This window comes from Propithecus coquereli, unplaced genomic scaffold (assembly GCF_000956105.1).
Source record: "Propithecus coquereli isolate 6110/MARCELLA unplaced genomic scaffold, Pcoq_1.0 Scaffold341, whole genome shotgun sequence".
In the NCBI taxonomy this organism is placed as follows: domain Eukaryota; kingdom Metazoa; phylum Chordata; class Mammalia; order Primates; family Indriidae; genus Propithecus; species Propithecus coquereli.
The window spans coordinates 143746-163887 of record NW_012149075.1 but is presented as its reverse complement, the minus strand read 5'-3'; the positions used below and the strand labels follow the sequence as shown (position 1 = coordinate 163887).

At 57.1% G+C, this 20142-nt stretch overlaps 1 protein-coding gene across 7 annotated transcripts in view; it reads right to left on the bottom strand.

Annotated features, from left to right (window-relative positions):
• Positions 1-475: 475 nt before the first annotated feature.
• ALPL (alkaline phosphatase, liver/bone/kidney) overlaps positions 476-20142 on the bottom strand; it is a 56200-nt gene continuing 36533 nt past the window's right edge. For 5 of the 7 annotated variants that reach the window (XM_012650929.1, XM_012650930.1, XM_012650933.1 and 2 more), the window contains exons 2-12: positions 19806-19963; positions 15764-15883; positions 15302-15417; positions 12523-12697; positions 11592-11767; positions 8458-8601; positions 6424-6493; positions 5497-5631; positions 3056-3247; positions 2463-2582; positions 476-1443 (exon numbers count right to left, since the gene is read on the bottom strand). In XM_012650929.1, coding sequence (XP_012506383.1) covers positions 1178-1443; positions 2463-2582; positions 3056-3247; positions 5497-5631; positions 6424-6493; positions 8458-8601; positions 11592-11767; positions 12523-12697; positions 15302-15417; positions 15764-15883; positions 19806-19866 — 1575 coding nt within the window. In that variant the 5' untranslated portion in view covers positions 19867-19963 and the 3' untranslated portion in view covers positions 476-1177. Of the gene's footprint in view, positions 1444-2462; positions 2583-3055; positions 3248-5496; positions 5632-6423; positions 6494-8457; positions 8602-11591; positions 11768-12522; positions 12698-15301; positions 15418-15763; positions 15884-16012; positions 16117-19805; positions 19964-20142 lie in introns of those variants that run through there. The other 2 variants (XM_012650935.1, XM_012650936.1) reach the window with 2 other exon arrangements.

Genomic DNA, 20142 nt, shown 5'->3' with positions numbered 1-20142 from the left:
AGTTCTAAGTCCAGTACCCATGTGTGAATATCAGGGATGGAAAGATCACAATCGTTAGGCCAGGCTGACGCTCTGTGAGGGCAAGGAGCACGTCTGTCTTGTTCACGATCAAATTAAGACTGAATACAGCACGCAGCATGGGCTCAGTATTTGTTTAATGAATGCAACAGGCCAGGTAGGTGTATAGTGCTGTTTGTGGGTGCCAGGAAGCTGGGGCACCACCGGGCCCTTCAAGTCCTCCTTGCTGTGGGTTTGGGGGCACAGAGGCACTACTTTAATACTGATGGCCACCCAGAAGTGGGCTGTCTCCCATTTCATGGGTAAGAAAACTGAGGCACAGAGACACAAGGCAGTTCGCCCCAAGGTCCCTACCACCCTGCCCAACCCACCTGTACCCTGGCCCTGAGGCCAGTTCTTCCCAGAGAAATAAGTTTATTTCAGTCTTTCTCTCACTGACCACAAAGACTCAGCTCTGTCCTCAGAAATATTTGGAAAGTTTTATTTAAATGTTTTGTGTTCCTTTTAACCGCCACCAAAAAGAGAAAATTTTTTTGCTGTTCCAAACAGGAGAGTCGCTTCAGAGAGGAGCTGGCATGTGTGTTCAGAGCCAGGGAGTGTCGGCCCTGCCAGGCTGCTCTTCCCAGCCCAAGCCACCCTGGGGTGGCTTCCTGGGAGCCCTGGGCAGCCGTGGAGTGAGCAAAGCCCCGTCCTGAGGAGAGAGACCTGGTGACAGGGACATGACCATGGTAGGGCCTGGTGGGTTCCAGAGGGAAGGAGATAGGAGTGGGAGGGTCAGGTCCGGAATGTTCCATGGAGGCTGTAGGCCCTTTGGGTCTGGAGAAGTATGTTTGCTAGAAAAATAAGATGCTTTGAGAATTTCTGCAGTCTGTGTTCCCTGCCTGCCCAAGAGAAACTTACCCTGTTGGCCAAAGGGCAGTGGGGAGGAAGCAAAGGCCGGAGGCCAGGAATTGGTCTGGGCCCCGTGGAGGATTCCAGAGAGGAGCGAGGTGGGCAGCAGACTTTGGTTTCCTGGGTCCCCTTTCTGGCAGCTGCGGAGGCTGCGCAGGCCTCTGCCTCCCTGCCCCTGGCCCCGGAGGTGTGGGCTGCGGGCAGAGAGCAGCACCAGAGTGGGACGTTGGCATCTGTCATGGGCTCGCAGTGCCCGGGTGCTGGGCCCTCAGAACAGGCTGCTCAGGGAGAGTAGGGCCAGCGGGAGCAGCAGGGGGCCTGGGGCAGGGCTGCCTGCCGAGCTGGCCTGGGTGCAGTGGTTGAGGTTGGCCCCGATGCAGGCTGCGTAAGCCATCACGTGGGGGATGTAGTTCTGCTCGTGGACGCCGTGCAGCAGGTGCGCCATGGGTCCCTTGGCGAAGACAGCTACGTCCTCCCCGCCGTGGGTCTCGTGGCGCAGGGGCACAGCGGACTGAGCCTGGTAGTTGTTGTGAGCTGCGGGCCAGAAGAAACGCCTGCTAAAAGCCTGCCAGGTCTGGCGGCAGCTTCTCTATCCCTGCTCCAGGCTGGCTTGAATGCTCCCATTTTACAGAGGAGGAAACCAAGGCCCAGCACATCTTGCCCAAGGCCACAGGATTCGAACCCGAGCCCACTCTGACACAGAAGCCTGCATTCTCAATCCCAGCAGAGAAAGCTAACGTCATCCGGGCTATTGGCATTAGCAGGGCAGGGTTGGGAGGGAGAGCCTCTTACCGTTGGCTGTACCTGCAGACCCCCAGGGACCACTGGGGGTAACACGTGAACGTTCAACAATATGGACTTGAACGTGAACTGCGAAGTCTCACACACTGGAATATTGTACAGCCAGCACCAATGACAGCGTTAACATGTCAAGCACCCACACGTGCCAGGCACCATGCTAAGCACAGACCCATTTAGTCCTTCAGGTAACCTTGGAAGGTTGAACCTTTTTTTTTTTTTTTTTTTTGAGACAGAGTCTCACTGTGTTGCCCAGGCTAGAGTGCCGTGGCGTCATCCTAGCTCACAGCAACCTCAAACTCCTGGGCTCAAGCGATCCTCCTGCCTCAGCCTCCTGAGTAGCTGGGATTACAGGCATGTGCCACCATGCCCGGCTAATTTTTTCTATATATTTTTAGTTGTCCAATTAATTTCTTTCTATTTTTAGTAGAGACGGGGTCTCGCTCTTGCTCAGGCTGGTTTCGAACTCCTGAGCTCAAACAATCTGCCCACCTCGGCCTCCCAGAGCTCTAGGATTACAGGCGTGAGCCACCGCGCCCGGCCGGTTGAACCCTTTTATGGAGGAAATTGAAGCTGAGAAAGGTGACGTTATTGCCCAAGGTCCCCGAGCTACTAAATCGTAGAAGGTGATTCAAATTGAGGTTGTTCTTACTCAAGTCTCCGATATTCTGAGACCCCTGAGCTAGGCCACGAGCTCACACTCTATTCCCAGGCCCATCCGCGGGGGGCGTCCTGCCCGCTCCCAGCCCACTCACCGTAGTCCACCATGGAGACGTTCTCTCGCTCTCCGCCCACCACCTTGTAGCCAGGCCCGTTGCCATACAGGATGGCAGTGAAGGGCTTCTTGTCTGTGTCGCTCAGCATGGGGGCCAGACCTGCATGGGGAGGGGTGTCCAGGGGTCATGTTGGAGCACCAGGAGTGCAGTCCCCACCCCCAGACCGGGCTGCTCAGTGGCTCAGCAACCCCAGCATCTTCTTTGATGGGCCCTGCACCACCTCCATGAACCGCCTTCCAGACGCTATTACTTCCAGCCACCCCCCATTCCCACTGCGCCCTCATCCCTCCCATCCATCTGTCCGTCCATCTGTCGATCCATCCTCTCCCCCATCCGTCTCCCACCTTCTCTTCTGTCCATGGGCCAGGTAGCCACCCATCCACCCACCTGCCTATCCACCAATCATGCACCCAAGCCACGGCACCCCTCCCGTGTTCCCTCACCATTGTCAGTAACTTTCTCCCACTGAGTCCCGGCCATGTGCTGGGCGCGCTGGTTCTCCCACCCACTCCTGCGCTCAGGTGAGCAGACCCTGGAGTGCCCAGTGCCCATCCCGATGGAGGCCCACCTACCAAAGATAGAGTTGCCACGGGGGGTGTACCCGCCAAAGGTGAAGACATGGGAGTGGTCAGCAGTGACCACAGTCAGTGTGTCTTCCAGAGAGGTCATGTTGTCCGCCTGTCCGATGGCCCGATCCATCTCCACGGCCTCGTGCAGTGCCTGCTTGGCTTTGCCCTCGTGGTGCCCATGGTCAATCCTGCCTCCTGGGGACACCAGGGGAAAGGCCTCGGGTGAGGGGGAAGGGGGGGAAGATCTGCACTCCAAAGCCCACGACACTGCCAGATTAGCCCTTCTTTGAGAGGGAAGGACAGTAACCTCTGCCGGGCACTACTCTGCGCCAGGCCCCACATCCTGAGCATCTTATGCAACCGTCCAACCTCACGGAGGCCAGAGAGGGTGGGTCCCGGGGCCAAAGGCAAGAGTGAGGAGAGCACGAAGCCAGGACTCCCAGGCAGACCCGCCAGCCTGGAAAGCCTGTGCTCTTCCCACCAGCCCACTCTGCTCCCAGCACTGTCTCTCAGGCTGCTTGAAGGGTCTGCTCAAGACTTCAGGGACAGGCCGGGCGCGGTGGCTCACGCCTGTAATCCTAGCACTCTGGGAGGCTGAGGCGGGTGGATCGCTCAAGGTCAGGAGTTCCAGACCAGCCTGAACAAGAGCGAGACCCCGTCTCTACTAAAAAAATAGAAAGAAATGATCTGGACAACTAAAAAAATATATATAGAAAAAATTAGCCGGGCGTGGTGGCGCATGCCTGTAGTCCCAGCTACTCGGGAGGCTGAGGCAGGAGGATCGCTCGAGCCCAGGAGTTTGAGGTTGCCGTGAGCTAGGCTGATGCCACGGTACTCTAGCCAGGGCAACAGAGCCAGACTCTGTCTCAAAAAAAAAAAAAAAAAAGACTTCAGGGACGTAGGGAGTGGGGAGCCCGCCTGAGTCCTGCGATGTGCCAGGCACAATAGTCCTGGGCAGAGAGGGTGTGATCTGCCCCATTTACAGATAGAGCAACTGAGGCCGAGAGTGGGGAAAGGATGTGGGCTCAGGTGTGACTCATCTAAAGCCCCTGTTTTCCCATCTCCACCTTAAATACATCCCCCCTAAGCCACAAGCACGGGAGCGCCTCACTCCCAGAGCTGGTGAAGGTCTGCAGTGCCCGGGCGGTGCCCACGCAGGCTTCCGCAAAGGCCCGCTGGAGCCCGAATCCCACCGCACCTCCCTCTGGGCGAGCGCAGGGCCTGGCTGCAAGCTTGGCCTAGCAGTTGAGGGCCGTGTGACCTCGGGGCCGCCTCCCCTCTGTAACAGGAGGGCGCTCACTGCCTGGGTGGACACTCCCGGCTCTGAGGGTCCCGAGCTGGGCGCCAGGCGGCCCTCTCTTCCCACCAGGCTGAGCCTCCCCACGGGCCTGGGCGGCTGGCAGGGCAGGTCCTGCCTTTGTTGTGGCTCTGGGAGCAGCTGGCCTGGCGGCCGGTCCTGGCCCTGCTCACAAAGAGGACGCTCCCAGGGGAGCCCGTGTTCGCCACCACTGGTTCCTGGCTGGTTCCTCGGCGTCAGAGGCCTGTTCGGGGCCAGGCCGAGACCGCCATGCTTGAGTGGGAACCCCGGGGTTTGGCAAGAAGGCAGCCAGGCTGGGCTGGTGGCCACTGGGCTCTGGGGGCTGGAGGGGCCCGAGCCTGTATGCATGCGTGGTGAGAGCATATGTGAAGTATGTCCATGCACACGTGCGTGCATGTGTGTGTACATGCAGATCTCAGCAATGCAGCATGAGGAACCACAGAGGGTAACTGCTGCTAGAACTTTGGAAGATTCTGGAATCTTTTTCACTTCCTCACACTTCCTATTGTTATTGCCTTAGCTATTGTGTAAACATCACGATGTTCATAATAGAAACGCCGAGGATTTATTCTGTGCTGGGTCCTGTTCCAAGTACTTTATGTCTCAGAACACAATGGCGGCTGATCGCCCTGCTAGGAGCGGGGACTGTTTTTGGCCTCATTTTACAGAAACGCGCAGGTGGAGGTAACACAGCCAGCAGATGGCTGCACCAGGACAAGAACTCAAGCCGGCCTCCTGGCCTCTCCACAGCGCTGGGGACCCTGTGAGCGGCAGCACCGAGTGAGGGAAGGCCACGTCCTGCACGCCTGTCTTTCAGAGGAAGGAAGCTGAGGGGCTGCCCGCTCCTCCAGAGCCAGGTCTCTGAGAAAGGCAATAACCTGCCTCCTCCCTCAGGAAGCCTTCCTGGACTGGTGAGCCTGACACGCCGTCTCCACACCCAAGGGAGACCAGCTTGCTGGGCCGGGAGCTTCCAGTGTGCCCCACCCATCCACAAGCTGTCCTCCCAGAGGGACTTCTCCCCTCACTCCAAGCTGGTCCCGGTTCTCTTGAGAGCTGGACCGCCCCCTCCCCTGACACCAGGGCCGTGTTTCCGAAAGCTCCCTCTCAGCAGGCCTGGGGCCCCTACCTTCCACCAGCAAGAAGAAGCCTTTGGGGTTTTTCCTCAGGACTCGGATGGCCACCTCCACCATCTCGGTGAGTGACGGGTCAGTCACGTTGTTTCTGTTCAGCTCATACTGCATGTCCCCCGGCTCGAAGAGGCCTGAGGACACAAGGAGGGTGCGGACGCTGAGAGCCTGTGACCCTGCTGGGAGGACCCCAAGGAACCTGGGGTGTCTCAGGGAACACAGGCTCAGGGGCAAAGTGCAGTGTGGGGAGAGTCCTTATCTGGGTGGCTCTCGTGGGCCTAGAGTTGTGCCCGCAATTCCCTCCACCTTCACCGCCACCATGGCGAGGGGCCACCCTGCTCCTCGTGCCGGCCAGGAGACCGGGGCTCAGGTGCTCGGGAACTTGCTATTTCCAACTGGGAAGCAGCAGATCTGGGATTCGAGCCCGTCAGTCCACCTCCCGCTGGCAGGGCCGGGGACACAGCACCGTGGCCTGGACTCGACGGGGTAGCATCTACATGTTGGGTTCGAAGGGTGCAGTGGCTCACGCAGTGAAACAGCAGAAGGTTTGGGGTCACCGTCCCTTCTGCTCACGGGGCTTGGTCCCTTCTTTGTCGTGGCACAAGGTTCCCTATGTGTCCCGTGCTGGTGTTTCTGGTTCTGGTGTCCTTCCAGAACACCCTGCCCTTCTGTGAGTGTGTGCACTGCTGAGCACTAGTTCTGAGAGTGCTCACTCCACCACGTGCTGTTGGAAGTGCTCCGGAAGCAGGAGGAGCCAGCCTCCGAGACGGTGCCTTCCTTGCCCCTCCCGGGTCCTATAGCCTGAGCGCAAACGCCCCTAAGTAGGGGGCAGGGCAGGCTGTGGCCTTATCTCCAGGGGCTGGACTCACGCAGCCCCGGCCACCAGGCTCCCAGCCCTGTGTCCTCTGCTCTACCCCTCCGCTTACCCAAGAGATAGTCCACGGTGTAGAGGTCAAGTTTCAGGAGCTCAGTGCGGTTCCAGACGAAGTGGGAGTGCTAGGAGGAAGGGCCTGTATCAGCACATGCCGGGGGCTGGGGAGAGTCAGGACCGACCCCAGCTGGACTCAGAGTCTGGGGCATTTGATTGTTTCTTCTGTCATTTAACAATCCCTCCCTGAGGACCGGCCATTCTTGACCTCAAGAGATGACAAATAAATAGACCATTATAATGTATGATGCAGCGGGATGAGAATTCTGAGACACCAGGAGGGCCATGAGCCCAGAGGCAGGATCAGGGAGGGCTTCCTGGTGGAGGTGATGTCCCAATGGGGCCTTGAAAGATAAGTAGGAGTTGATCAGCCTGGGGTCAGGGAGGCGTATTCCAGGCAGGAGGGATCACCGGCAAAGAGATGCAGACACAGATCTCAAAGGGCCTTGAGTGCTACCGATGAGAACGGGCTGTGCGTTCTGGGGGCCGGGGAGAGCCAGGGAGGAAGCAAAGCCCCAACTCTGCCTTGGGGACCCCCTGTAGGAGGGGAGATAAAGGAAGGGCTGCTTCCCAGGGCATGAGGACCACAGAGAGAGGTTGTCAGGGCTCAGCCTGGAGATGGCACCACCCAGGGCCTGCACTGGGGGTCCCAGCACAGCTCAGAGTCAGCCGTGTGTCCTTAGGAGACCCCCTGACTCCTCTGGACAGTGTGTTGGGATCAGCAATTTTCAAACCTCAGGCGCTGCTGGGTGGGGGAGGTTAAGAAAGTGGGGCTCTGGCCCCCCAGTCCTTGCTTCATAGAGATGGCTCCTGTGTTCTCTCATTTCATCCCCGCCTCAGCCCTGTGGGGTAGGGAGGGCTGTTGTTCCCATTTCACAGATGAGGACACTGAGGCACACAGACGGCATAGCTAGTAAGTGGTGAAGGTGGAAGTGACTCTGAAACCAACATTTTTTTTAAATTCTCTTCCCAAGTTGTGATTTGAGGGAGCCCACTCTTAAGGTATGATTTCCTAGGAATGAACGGCCTGCACAGGACCCGCCAGTGACTCTGTCTGGCCATGGTGTGGGCCCCCTCGCCGCTCTTGGGGGTCTAGACCGAGCTCCTGGGTAAGCCCCCTGCCTGGGTGAGAAGGATCAAGCTCTGGCTCCGTGTGCCATGTGGAGAAACTGAGGCTGGGAGGGGAGGTGTCTGGCTCGGCGGGAGGCCCGGCGCAGCCTGAGCCGACTCAGAGGGAATGGAAAGGGCCCACACCCCCACCGGCCCCTGCCCCCACCTTGTTCTTGGCCCAGCCTCATCCCACGAGGCCTCCCCAGGGGCCAGTCCTGGAACTCTCAGAAACCCAACCCCACAGTGACATCAAAGTGGCTGCCAGGCTGCTCCCACTGTCTTCAGCCCTGACCACAGTCATTTCCAGACCCCAGCTGCCCCAGGCCAGGGGTGGGGGGGCAACGCAGATTTAAAGGGCCAGAGGCTGCTCTAAGGAGCCAGAGCTTGGGGTCCTTCCAGAGCTCCAGTGCCCACTTCCCCAGTCCTTTCCCTCCCCCAGCCCAGGGTCTCACTGTGGATGGCTCCCCCCACTCCCTGGCCCACCGTGCCTCCTGCCATCCATCTCTGCTGCCCCGTCCATCCTGTCCTCCCACCTGCTCAGGACTTCTCAGCCCCTGCCTGTGGCCTGTCCCCTCTGGGGTGCCTGGAGGCCCAGGCTCCCCTCATCTGTGCACACAGCCTTCCACGGTTCCTTGGCCTGTCATTCATCCATTGTGCCTCCTGCCCAGCCGGGGGCCACACAGCAGGGCTCAGGGTGACGGAATTCCCCCCACCCGTCCCTGCCTGTCCCTAGGGCCCTCCTCTGCGGGAAGGAGTTGATTGATCACCTACCCTGTGCCATTCACATGCCTCTTAGACCCTCTGAGTCCATGGAGGGAACAATCACGAGCCCCGAGCCCCACTGTGCAGGAGACCACAGACCCGGGGAGGGCTCACCCTGCCCACCCCACCGCGGGCACCTCTGCAGCCTCAACAGGGCTACCTTGTCTTTTGGTTTGAAGCTCTTCCAGATGTCGATGAGGTTCAGGCCGTCCAGCCTCGTGCCCCGGGCCTTCTCGTCCATCTCGTACTCCACATCGGTCCTGTTCTTGGGGTACATGTACTTCCGGCCACCTCCCATGATCACCTAAAGGGACAGAAGCCATCAGTGCTGCAGGGTTCCACGATGTCCTGACCTGGACACTGGACTCCTGGGGATGGTGTGGACACTCTCCCAGCGTGATGAGTCCAGGGTTCGGTTCTCTCCGCGTCTCACTCTCCCAGTGTGGGGAGAGTCGTGTCAGGAGTCTGCCAGGACTGTGGTTTGGGGCTTCCAGGTGAAACCTCAGATCTGCTGATAACCCACCTTATCTGGCTTCCAGCGGCCTGACACAAACTCCCACTCTAGTAAGAATAAGGACGCTTACAGAGCACTCTTTGTGTGTCAGGCACTAAGCACATAAGACACATATCTTACTCAACTTCATACCCAGGCTGCAAGGAACCCCGTGTCACCTGTTTTCCAAATAAAGAAATAGGCACAGAAGTGTGTTTCTTCCCCCAAGTTCACATAGCCAGCAAGTGGCAGAACCAGGATTCGAACCAGGGGCCTCTCCCGCTCTGGCACCAGGGCCCTGCTGTGACCGTGGGCTGAGGGCAGGGGCTCCCTGAGCCTCCTCTCCCACAGCGTGGGTGCAGGGGAAGGCCCCAGCCAGGGAGGTCTTCGGGGCAGCCCAGCTGGGAGCCAGCCCACCGCAGCCTGGGCCAACAGCAGGGCCAGGCCTCACGGCTGTGTAGTCACCACCAGGCTAATTTTACCCACGCGGCTGGTGCGCGCGGGCAGACGGACGCGGGATGTTTGTTTTCCTTGGGAGTCCATGTTTGAAGTCCTGACTATTTTTAAAACAGGGGCCAAGAGCATAACAGCAGCCGCCCGTGGTGACCACCACACTAGTGTCCTCTTGTCACCGCTGGCGCCAGCCCAGGCCGCTGCCCCCGGTGGACACCTTGGGAGAGCAGAGTCCAGCTGAGGCTGGCCCTGGAGCCGCGGTCCCAGGCATCTCACAGACCCCCTGCTCTACCCTCCACACTGTCTCCCACCTAGAACTCAGGTTCTGTGGGGGCCGAGAGGGAGCCAGGAGTCCAGGATGGCGGTAGAGGTAGGGCAGGCGCCCCAGGACCAGCCTGGGTCACCGGGACCTGGAGAGGCCAGGGGCTTTGAGGTCGGAATTGGGTTTGAACCCTGACTCTAACACTTACTGACACCAAGGGCCTGCCACCCGAACTCTCCGACCTCAGTTTCCCCATCTATTAAATGGGACTAAGCCCACCCACAGGACTGTCACAGGAGGAAGTGCGGTCATCCAGTGCCGTCCCCAGCACCGGGGGCGGCTGCCAGTGGAAGGGATTCCTGCAGCCAGCAGCAGTGAAAAGTCCTCCCTGAGAGGCCAGGTCCTCACCCCCAGCTGCAGCCAGGCGCTCTGGGGGCGGGGCAGGCTGTGCGGGGAAGGAGAAGGGGACCCCAGGTCACGGGTCCCTGCCCCCCACCCAGTTCCCACAGAACCTGACCCCTTGGCATCTCCAGGGTGGAAAATGAAGCCCCCAATCTTCTTGCCTGGAGCCTCATCGTTTCCAGCCCCAGCGGGGACTTCACACGGGCTCATTAAACTCCCCAAATAACAGACTTGCTGTTTGGCTTTGGGGTTTGGGTTTGTGTCTTTCTTTCTTTCTTTCTTTCTTTTAAAGCAACAGATATTTATTTTCAGGGCGGACACCGGGATTTTTGTTTCATGTACAGCCTGGGGACTGGGGGGCTTTGGGGCGGTGGTGGAGGGACAGAAGCGGCTCGGAAAGAAAGGTCCCCACAGAGGTCCTCTCTCTGCACTCACTCCCTGGCTTGTGGTCCCAGCTCCACCCCAGGGCCCCGTGGACCCCCCTACCTCCCACCCCCTCCTGACACGTCTTCCCTCCCCTCGGTTTTCCCTTAAGCTCCTGTCCCCCATCCCAGGCTGCTCCTGCCAAAGCCCTCTAAAGAGCAGCCCGTAATTACACCCTGCGCCCGCTCGCACAACAAATGTTCTCACGACCATGACCTCATCGTGGCCTCCAGTGGCCCCAGGGGGAGGCAGGTGTGGCACTCTGTTCTCGTTCAACAGGTGGGGAAACTGAGGCTCAGGGAGGGGAAGGGACTCGCCCAGGCCGTGTATCGGGTGGAGGCAAAGCCAAGACGAGTGCTCATTGTCTCAGATGTCTGTCCCCCAGGGGGCTAGACAGGACTGTGTCCCGAAAGGGACCTACCTTTGGAGAAGGGCAGATGTGGGCTGGGCGAGGGGCCGGGTGGCACCCAGGAATCGGAGGGCAGAGGACAGGTGAGTTTGTCCGCTGATGGGGAGGAGGGGTGGAGGCCACTGTGGCCTGGGGATTTCTGAACCCCCTGAACCCCTATTCCAGACTCAAGGAGCTGAGGTCCCCCAGACCCACTGTCCAGCCCCCCGTGGGGAATAAAAGCCTGGAAAGGAAGAAGCCAGAGGTTCCCACTCAAAAACAGACAGCAGGGTCTGTGCGAGCATCAAGACGACGTCTGCCTGCTCAGTATGGTGACGCCCGTTTCGGGGCGAGGACACGGCTCACACACAAATGCTGCCGCCGCTTTCTGAGCACTCGCTAGGTGCCAGGCCCTGTGTGGCTCTGCGGGGATTGTCTTATGTCGTTACAGTGGACGAACGAGGCAGGTACAGCTCACAAAGGGGCTGTGGAAGGGAAGGCTCAGAGAGGTTAAGGAACCGACCCAAGGTCACACCGCTAGCACATGCCTGTCTGTTCGCACATGTGTGAGTGTGCAGGGTGGGTCCTCCCCTCAGATGGCCACTGGCTCCCTGCTTATCTTGTGGGGGGTGGGGGTGGGGCGCAGCGCCAGGTTCCAGTTTATGGAATAATCTCTGGGTGCTTGGCTCTTGGGGTGTCGGGGAGGACACATGAAGGTTCACTCCGCAGCCCCGCCGCAGAGAAATCCTCCAGTGCCTGCCTGCCCGACCGCAAATCCCCGGTGTGGGGGAGCAGGCCTGGCAGCTTGTCCCGGGCCAGCCGGGGCCCGCCTCGCACACCGCGTCCCCGCCCCAGCCACACCCTGGCGCTCACATCGATGTCCCTGATGTTGTGCATGAGCTGGTAGGCGATGTCCTTGCAGCCCTGGCTCAAGGCCTCTGGGGGCATCTCGTTGTCCGAGTACCAGTCCCGGTCAGCCGAGTGGGCGTAGGCGGCGCTGGGCGTGGCATGGTTCACTCTCGTGGTAGTCACAATGCCCACAGATTTCCCTGGGGTGTGGGAGAGGACTGGTTGGCTCATCTGCACGTGGGGGGGTCCCAGCTGCCTTCTCCCCCCGCCAGCCCAAGACTGGCCTTCTGTCAGTTCCACTGCTTGCTCAGGCCTCAGTCTCCCCATCTGTGTCAGGAGTCGGGGTGGCTTCCAAACAGCCTGACTGGGACACTCCACCCCTGCGACCCTCTCCCCACCCCGGGGGGCCCTGGAGCTGTGAGCAGCTGGGCCAGAGTCCTCCCCTTCATCGAGCGGCCCACTCAGCCCCACTCCCACAGGAAGCCCCCCAGGGGCCCCTCACAAGGGGTTGCAGGTGGAGTGTGGTCCCGCCACCTGTGTCTGTCAGCCTCGTCCCCTGACTCCAAAGTTCGTGGGGGCGTGGGCCAGGCCTCCCAATTTCAGGAAGGCAAAAGGAGGAGATCTTTCCTGAACCCCACAGGGCTGCACTGGGCTAGGTCTTTACCCTCCTCTCTCCAAACCTATGAGGGGCAAGGTGCCCCCACCCCATTTTATAGTCAAATGAATAGACTCGGGGAGATGAAGCGGGACCAGAACCTACAACCAACCAAGTCCCGGAACACCAGCCTCTATGTCATGGGAGGGATCCCGTGAACATTTCACGGATGCCCAGGTCAGAGCTGGGAGCCCCAGGGGGAATCTTTTCCTACCCTTTCCCCATTGTACATTTGGAAAAACTGAGGCCCAGGCAGGCCCCAGAGCTGGGCCCTGACCTCTGCCCCGCAGCCCCACTCACCAGCATCCTTGGCCCAGCGCAGGATGGAGGTAACCTCATTCCCCTGAGTGGTGTTGCACCGCGTGCGCTCAGTGGCTGCACTCACCCCCACGGTGCCCTCGTTGGCCTTCACTCCACACAGGTAGGCGGTGGCCGTACCTGCGCTGTCAGGGACCTGGGCGTTGGTGTTGTACGTCTGCAGGTCGGAGAAGAGGGTCAAGAGATGGCCAGGCCCTGGCTGGGCTGCTGCCCACCTAGTGCACTCACACCATGGGGACTGGGGCACAAGGGTCACAGAGAGGACCCCTGCAGCCTGGGCTGAGCCCACTACCCACTGGAGTCCCCCCTGCCGAGCCACAGGGTCACCTAGCTGTTTGCTTCCTGCCGCCATTCCCTGTGCCCTGGCAGGGCTGGGCAGGACTCCAGCTCTCCAACATATGGAGAAGGGGCTGGCAGAGCAGTGGGGGCCAGGCAGGGTCAGCAGCGGTCTGTCTCGGGGTCTGGGGCTGCAGGAGCCAGCAAGGGGCGGGGGAGCAGTGAGCCCTGCCGAAGGCAAGGGGGGGCGGAGTTCTTGAAGGAGTGTGGGGCTGAGGGTCAGGGAGGGCAGGGGAGGCAGAAGGCAGCGGGGAAGGGGAGGCCAGGACTGAGGGGCCCCGTTGACTCCTCTGCAGCCCGCCTATGGCCGCTCATCCATTCCAACCTCGAGTAGAGGCCCTGAAACTATTTTCTAATTTCCTGTCTCCCTTCCCCAGCAGCCTGAGAGCACCTTGAAGGCACAGAAAGCACAACAGTCCCTGCTATTCCCCCAGAAGTGAGCCAGGGCCTGACCCGGAGTATCTGGAGGTCATTACATGCCACCACCACCGCCGCCACCAGCTACTAGTGTGCGCTGCGTTGAACAACTCACGTCGGTACAGGCACACCTCGTTTCATTGCACTTCGCTTTCCTGCACTTCGCAGATACCAAGTTTTTTACAAATTGAAGGTTTCTGGCAACCCTGTGTCAAGCAAGTCTATCGGTGTCATTTTTTCCAACAGCATGTGCTCACTTCTTTAGCATTTTTTAGCAATGGAGTATGTTCTGATTAAGGTGTGCACGTTTCTTAGACATAATGCTATTGCACACTTAAGAGACTACAGTATAGTGTAAACACAACCTGTACAAGCACTGGGAAACCAAAACATTCGTGTGACTCACTTCACTGCAATATCTGCTTTTTGCAGTGATCTGGAACCAAAACCAAAACATCTCTGAGGTGTGATAACCTAATTAACTTCATGAACCACCTTGGGAGAGAATGAATGAACTAGAACTGCACGCAAAAGAGTATGCAGTTGGCCCTCCTTGGGCTCCATATCTGTGGATTCTGCACCCATGGATTCAACAAACCAAAGACTGAAAATATTAGGGAAACCCCTGGGTGTGGTGGCTCACGCCTATCATCCCAGCACTTTGAGAGGCCGAGCTGGAGAATCACTTGAGGCCAGGAGTTCAAAACCAGCCTAAGCAACATAGCGAGAACCCCATCTCTACAAAAGAATAAGAAAAATTAGCTAGGCCTGTATTCTCAGCTATTCGGGAGGCTGAGGCAGGAGGATCGCTTGAGCCCAGGCGTTTGAGGTTACTGTGAGCTAGGCTGGCTGAGCCCACTGCACTCTAGCCCAGGCAACAGAGCAACCCTGTCTCTAAAAAAGGAAATATTTGGGGAAAAATTTGCATCTGTATTGAACATGTACAGACTTATTTTCTTGCTATTATTCCCTAAAAAATAGAGTTTAACAGCTGTTCACATAGTATTTACCGTGTATGAGGTATTGCAAGTAAGCTAGAGATGATTTAAAGTTCATGGGAGGATGTGCACAGGTTATATGCAAATACTACACCATTTTATGTCAGGGACTTGAGCATCCATGGATTTTGGTATCTGTCTTTGGCAGGTCCTGGATTCAGTCCCCCACAGATACCAAGGGACGACTGTACTGCATGATTCCATTTATATGAAATACAAAATCAGGCACAGCTCGTCTGTGGTGTTAAAAGTCAGGATGGTAGCTACTCTCAGTGGGGAAGGGTCCAGGGATTGGAGGGGGGCTCGAGGGGACCTCTGGCTGCTGTCACGTCCAGTTGCTTGACCTGATGCCGGTTATACAACGTGCAGTTTGTGAGAATTCAAGCCGTACGTACACTTGTGTACTTTTTTCTATGTATGCTACACTGAAGTAAAAAGATTTTTTTTTTTTTTTTTTTTGAGACAGAGTCTCACTTTTTTCCCCGGGCTACAGTGAGTGCCTTGGCGTCAGCCTAGCTCACAGCAACCTCACACTCCTGGGCTCAAGCGATCCTTCTGCCTCGGCCTCCCAGAGTGCTAGGATTACAGGCGTGAGCCACCGGCTAATTTTTTTTCTATATATTTTTAGTTGTCCAATTAATTTCTTTCTATTTTTAGTAGAGACAGGGTCTCGCTTCTGCTCAGGCTGGTTTCAAACTCCTGAGCTCAAATGATCCGCCCGCCTCGGCCTCCCAGAGTGCTAGGATTACAGGCGTGAGCCACCGCGCCCAGCCTAGTAAAAAGATTTTTAAACCAATGAGTTAAAAGCCTCAAAATCAGTCTTGGGAAGTGGCTGCTGCCCTCCTGGTTTCACAGTGGGGCCTCAGGGACCAGGAGGTCTCACATCCATGCCAGGCCCTGCATAGGGCTTATGTGAGGGTCCGGCAGAACCCAATCCCCTGCCCCTTGCTCCATCTGCCAAGTTGAGAGGTGGGAAACTTGGGCCAGGTGGGCTTGGGGCTGGGGCTCACCTTGGAGAGGGCCACGAAGGGGAACTTGTCCATCTCCAGCTTGGTCTCCTCCCCAGGGTTGTGGTGGAGCTGGCCCTTGAGGATGCGGGCGGCTGTCACCGTGGAGACGCCCATCCCTGCAGCAGGGAGTGGGGGCCTCAGTCTCTGGGGCTGCCTACCTCTCCGGTCGGCCTTATCAGGTACCCAGAGCTCTCTGGTCTGGTGCCAAGGCAGGCTGGGGCAGTGGCACCAGGCTGTGGTTCTCAAAGTGTGGCAGGTGGCCCCTTTCTCCCTTCCCTTCCCAGACTCTTAGGGGACACCTGGCAGAGCAGACCTCTAGGGTCCACAGCCTGCTCCCCCATCTTCTTTAACACCCTCCCCCGAGAGCCCCAGTCTCATCAACACAGCCCCTTCAGCCTGGAGCCCTGGGCTCCCTGCTACCTAGGTCCCCTGCTCAGCCCCCCTCGGGCCCCCAGGCCTCACCATCTCCCAGGAACATGATGACATTCTTGGCCACGTTGGTGTTGAGCTTCTGAAGCCCCAGGGCATGTTTCAGGGTCTGCTGAGCTTGGTCTCGCCAGTACTTGGGGTCTTTCTCTTTCTCTGTGCAGAGAGGGGCAGAGTCATTGGCAGGAGGTGAGGGCAGCATCCCCTCCCCAGCACTGCATCGCTGAGGCTGGAATGCCTGGACTCGGAGGAGGGAGCAGCAGCTGCCCGCCTCGGACAACACACCTCGTGGTTTATAAACGTGTGCCAGTCAAATCCTCCCCACAAGCCAGGGTCTTCTCCCAGGTATCAGCATGAGGCAACCAAGGCTCAATGACAAGTGACCCACCCAAGACCACACAGTGCTGGTAGACACAGGCAGAGCTGGGCTTCCCTCCAAAACGCACGCCCTTTCCTTCCACCCAGTAGAGAGAAGATCTGCTAGGGCAGCAAGTGAACTGTGCTGGCGCAACGAGGGTAATGTTTAACCCGCTCAACAGAACAAGCTGCTTCCAACAGCGGGCGTCCCAGATGCAGCCAGCTATCAATTATAAACTCTGCTCGGCTTATCCGTTAGAGTGGGCTCAGCGGGAACCTGACTTGGTGGCAGAGTTAATAGCTTTGCTGGAAAGCAAAACTTGCTTTTTGTTTAACGTATCAAATTTAAAGCAGCCACACAACCTCACCCCTTTGGGATCAATCACCGAAGGATCAAAGGATCAAAGACCGAATTACTCTCGTCTCTAATCCCTCATCCACCACTCTTCACCCATTCACCGATGACAACCCCTTTGCACAGCGCCGTAAGGTTCTGAGATAAAATGAGAAATAGAAACACTTCGCGCTCTGTCTCTTTCTCTCTCTCTCTCTCTCTCTCGTGTGTCCAGCACTCGGTCCATACTTTAGCGCCAGACAGATCTCAACCAAAACCCTGGCTGTGCCAAGTACCAGCTGTGTGACTCTAGGCACAGGCTTTCCTGAGCCTCAGTCTCCTCCCCTGTCAAATGGGGTTGTCTGTAACATCCTCTCAGGGTCACTGTATAAGGGCTGGATTGTATAAGGCAGGTGACACACCTGACCCACAGGAGAGGGTCAACAGTTGCCCCTGACTACCCATAGTCCCATCTCCAGGGCTGGGATCCATTTTTCTTCCAGGCAGAAGCCCAGGATCCTGACCATGGGGGCCAGTGACGTTCCAACTGGCAACGGGGCTTTTGTCTGTGCTTGGGTCCCCTATCACCCCTGCTTGGGAACACAGAAGCCTAAAGACAGCAGCTGCTCGGCGAGTTCCTCTCTCAATGGGCTCCCACTGCAATGAAGGGAAGACTGAGGTCAGGAGGGGTGTCCAAGGCCATGTGACACGTTCATGGGCTGGGGACACAATCCTCATCATCTGACCCAGCTCAGACCCACGCTTGGCTCTCAGGGCAGCCGTGGGTGACGAGAACGGGTCTCCTTACAAACGCGCAGTTCTGGGCAACGTGCCAAGCGCCCCCCACACACCATCTCCTTTAACGCTCCCGACAGCCTTAGCGGGCGGGGACCACTATGCCACGTTAGGAAATGAAGAAACCGGGATCAGAGCTGAAGGGGCAGCGCGGAAAACCCGCACGCCTCCAGCATCACGCCCCTGCCTCTGAGAGGACCCCAGGCCTCCCCTCTGTCACCCCCACTCCAAACACTCAGCCCACTGGTCTCACCCCGGCAGCCCCAGCTCCACCTGTCGCTTCTGGAAGCGTCTGCTGAGGGCACCACTTTCAGACCTCACAGGCGGCATCCCCAGCTGGGAACCTGAGGGAAGTTCCTCGCACCAGAGTTTCTGCCCCAGGGAAATGGGAGACCGGCAGCTGCCCACAGGCAGTTAGAGGGTGACGGCAGGTAAAGCCTGGGCAGGTGGCCTGGGCCCAGGGTTTTACTCGGAGGTTCCACGAGCCCAGGCTGGTTCCAGTCTCCCTCTCACCTCCCTCAAAACACACCACAGTGCCTGTGGCCGTGGAGCCTCTCCCGGCCATTTAGGTGGCGAAGAACGTCTGCCCATCCTGACCCCCGCCCCGCCCCCGCCCGGCAGCCTGCCAGGTCTCTGCTTACACCTGTAACCCTTTCCCAGCACGGCCCTGGCACCGGTCTCCCCAGGCCCTTGCTCCCTGCTAGACTGGGAGGCCGGCGAGGGCAGCGTCCTCCTCTTTCTCTAGAGCCACCCACGGCCTGTCTCCAAACTGGCTTCCTCACTAGAGGACTGGTTTAGGCAATGATGGCTCTGGACAGCTGAATACCAGGAGGCCACTGTTTTCGGAGACGATTAAAAGACACGCGCAAATGCTCATGAGCTAATGCTAGGTGGAAAGAGTGTTTATCAGTACAGACTGTATGATTCCATTCATAACAAGTTCAAAGCAGACAAAACGAGTCTACGGCGGCAGGAGTAAGCCTGGCCGTTTCCTTTGGCAGGGGGTGGGGTTAGGTTGGGAGGGGCATACCTCCCTGATGTTCTATTACTGGAAATGGGTACAAATCTATGTAAAAATTCATCCTGGTATCCATTTAAGATTTGTGCTCTTTATTTGTTACCCTTTAGGTAAGTTATACCAAATTAAAAAAAGAAAGAAAAACACAACGTAATACTACTACACATACAACAGAATGGCTAAAATGAAACAGATACACAAAGTTGAATTGCTGAACACTTGAAGGTTTTTCATTTTGTTGTTTTCATCTTTTCCCTTTTCATCCATCAGATGAACTTTCACCCAGGTGGGTTATGTGTGCTGAGAAAGGAGGGGTCCCATCCCAGAGTGACCTGGGGTCCCCAAAGATGCACACAGAAAGGCCTCGTGGGCTCTCAGAGGAGTGATGGGCTGAGAGTCCTGCAGCTCAGGTCTGTCCCACCTCGGCTACTGGTTTGCTGGTCAGTCCCCGCTGTACCCCAATCTCGTGTATTGAAATATAGTCTTCCTAAGAGGAGAGACCAACGTTCATTGAGCACCCACTCCTTGCCAGCCACTGTTACCGTCCCATGCAATTCTCATAGGAGCCCTAAGGAGAAGGAATTCTTATCTCCACTAGACAGATGGAGAACTTGAGGCTCAGGGAGCGCAGATGGGGACTTCCAGCCACATGACGGCTCAAGCGGAAGAGGGTGCCCCTCTCCGACTACAGATACTAAAATGCTGAAAACAAACAATCAAAAACAGCATATAGTTTGAAAAAGGAAGAAAAGAGGGAAGGACAATCCCCGGGAGGCAGAATTAAAGAGGGAGTCCAAAACCAGGAGGGTACACAGCAGCTGATGCGGAGGAAGCTTGGGATGTCAGAGCAGAGATGGAGGTAGGCAGAAGGTGTTTTAATGCGCACATTTTGCTTTGGCACTACAGAAGGGATGGGGAAGACAGGTCCAAATCTGAGCCAGGTCTAAGTGGGGGTCTGGGTTCATAGTGTAAGAATTGCAAACTGAGAAAGTAACATAAAAACTTGTCTAGAATTAGTTGAAGCCCTAAAGGGCCCTGAAGAATCAGACACCGTACCCCACTGTAGGAGCACCTCCGTGTGAGTCTCCACAGAAAAGCAAGACATAAAACTCCTGCTGCAGAGGAGATCGCAAGCAAGAACTACAAACTACAAGAAAATGTGCTGCTATGCGGGAAGGTAGGCAGATAAGCCAACAGGAGACTTAGCAACCAAGACTTGGAAGAGTCTGTAGAATTAGTTCTGTTTTAGATTATTAGAGATAAAAGAGGAAAATAGAAACCCCAATGAAAGAATAGGACAATATAAAGGGAAAGGGGGTGACCTGTCCAACACTAATACATGCAGTAGCAGAACTCAATTTCCTGCTCTGAACAGTTTTCAGCTCTTAAATACTTTGATGGTTCTACGCCCTTGAACGCAGACACTGCAGTAGCAGAACTCAATTTCCTGCTCTGAACAGTTTTCAGCTCTTAAATACTTTGATGGTTCTACAACCTTGAATGCAGACACTGCCCTCATCCTGCTCCACCTGTACCAGGTCTTCTCCTCCCTCCACCTGTGCCCCCAATCCTACCTGGCACTAAGGAGTTGGTAAGGCAGGTGCCAATGGCCAGTACTAAGAATGCTGAAATCATGGTGCACCCAAGACCCGCTTCCTCTCTGGAGCCCAGAGATGTGACTGGTGGGAGGGGGTGGGCTGGCAGTGGTCAGATGTTAACTGATGTTCCGATCCTAGAAATTAAAAAGAGAAAAAAAGACACGTGGGGCACAACTCCAGAGATCATTTTTCATGCACTTGTTCATCCCTTGGTTCATGCAACAAGTATTTGTTGAGCACTTATTACAGACCAGGCATGGGGCTAGACTTTGGGTTGCCAAACCTGGGTGGTCCCTGTCTTAGGAAGCTTGAT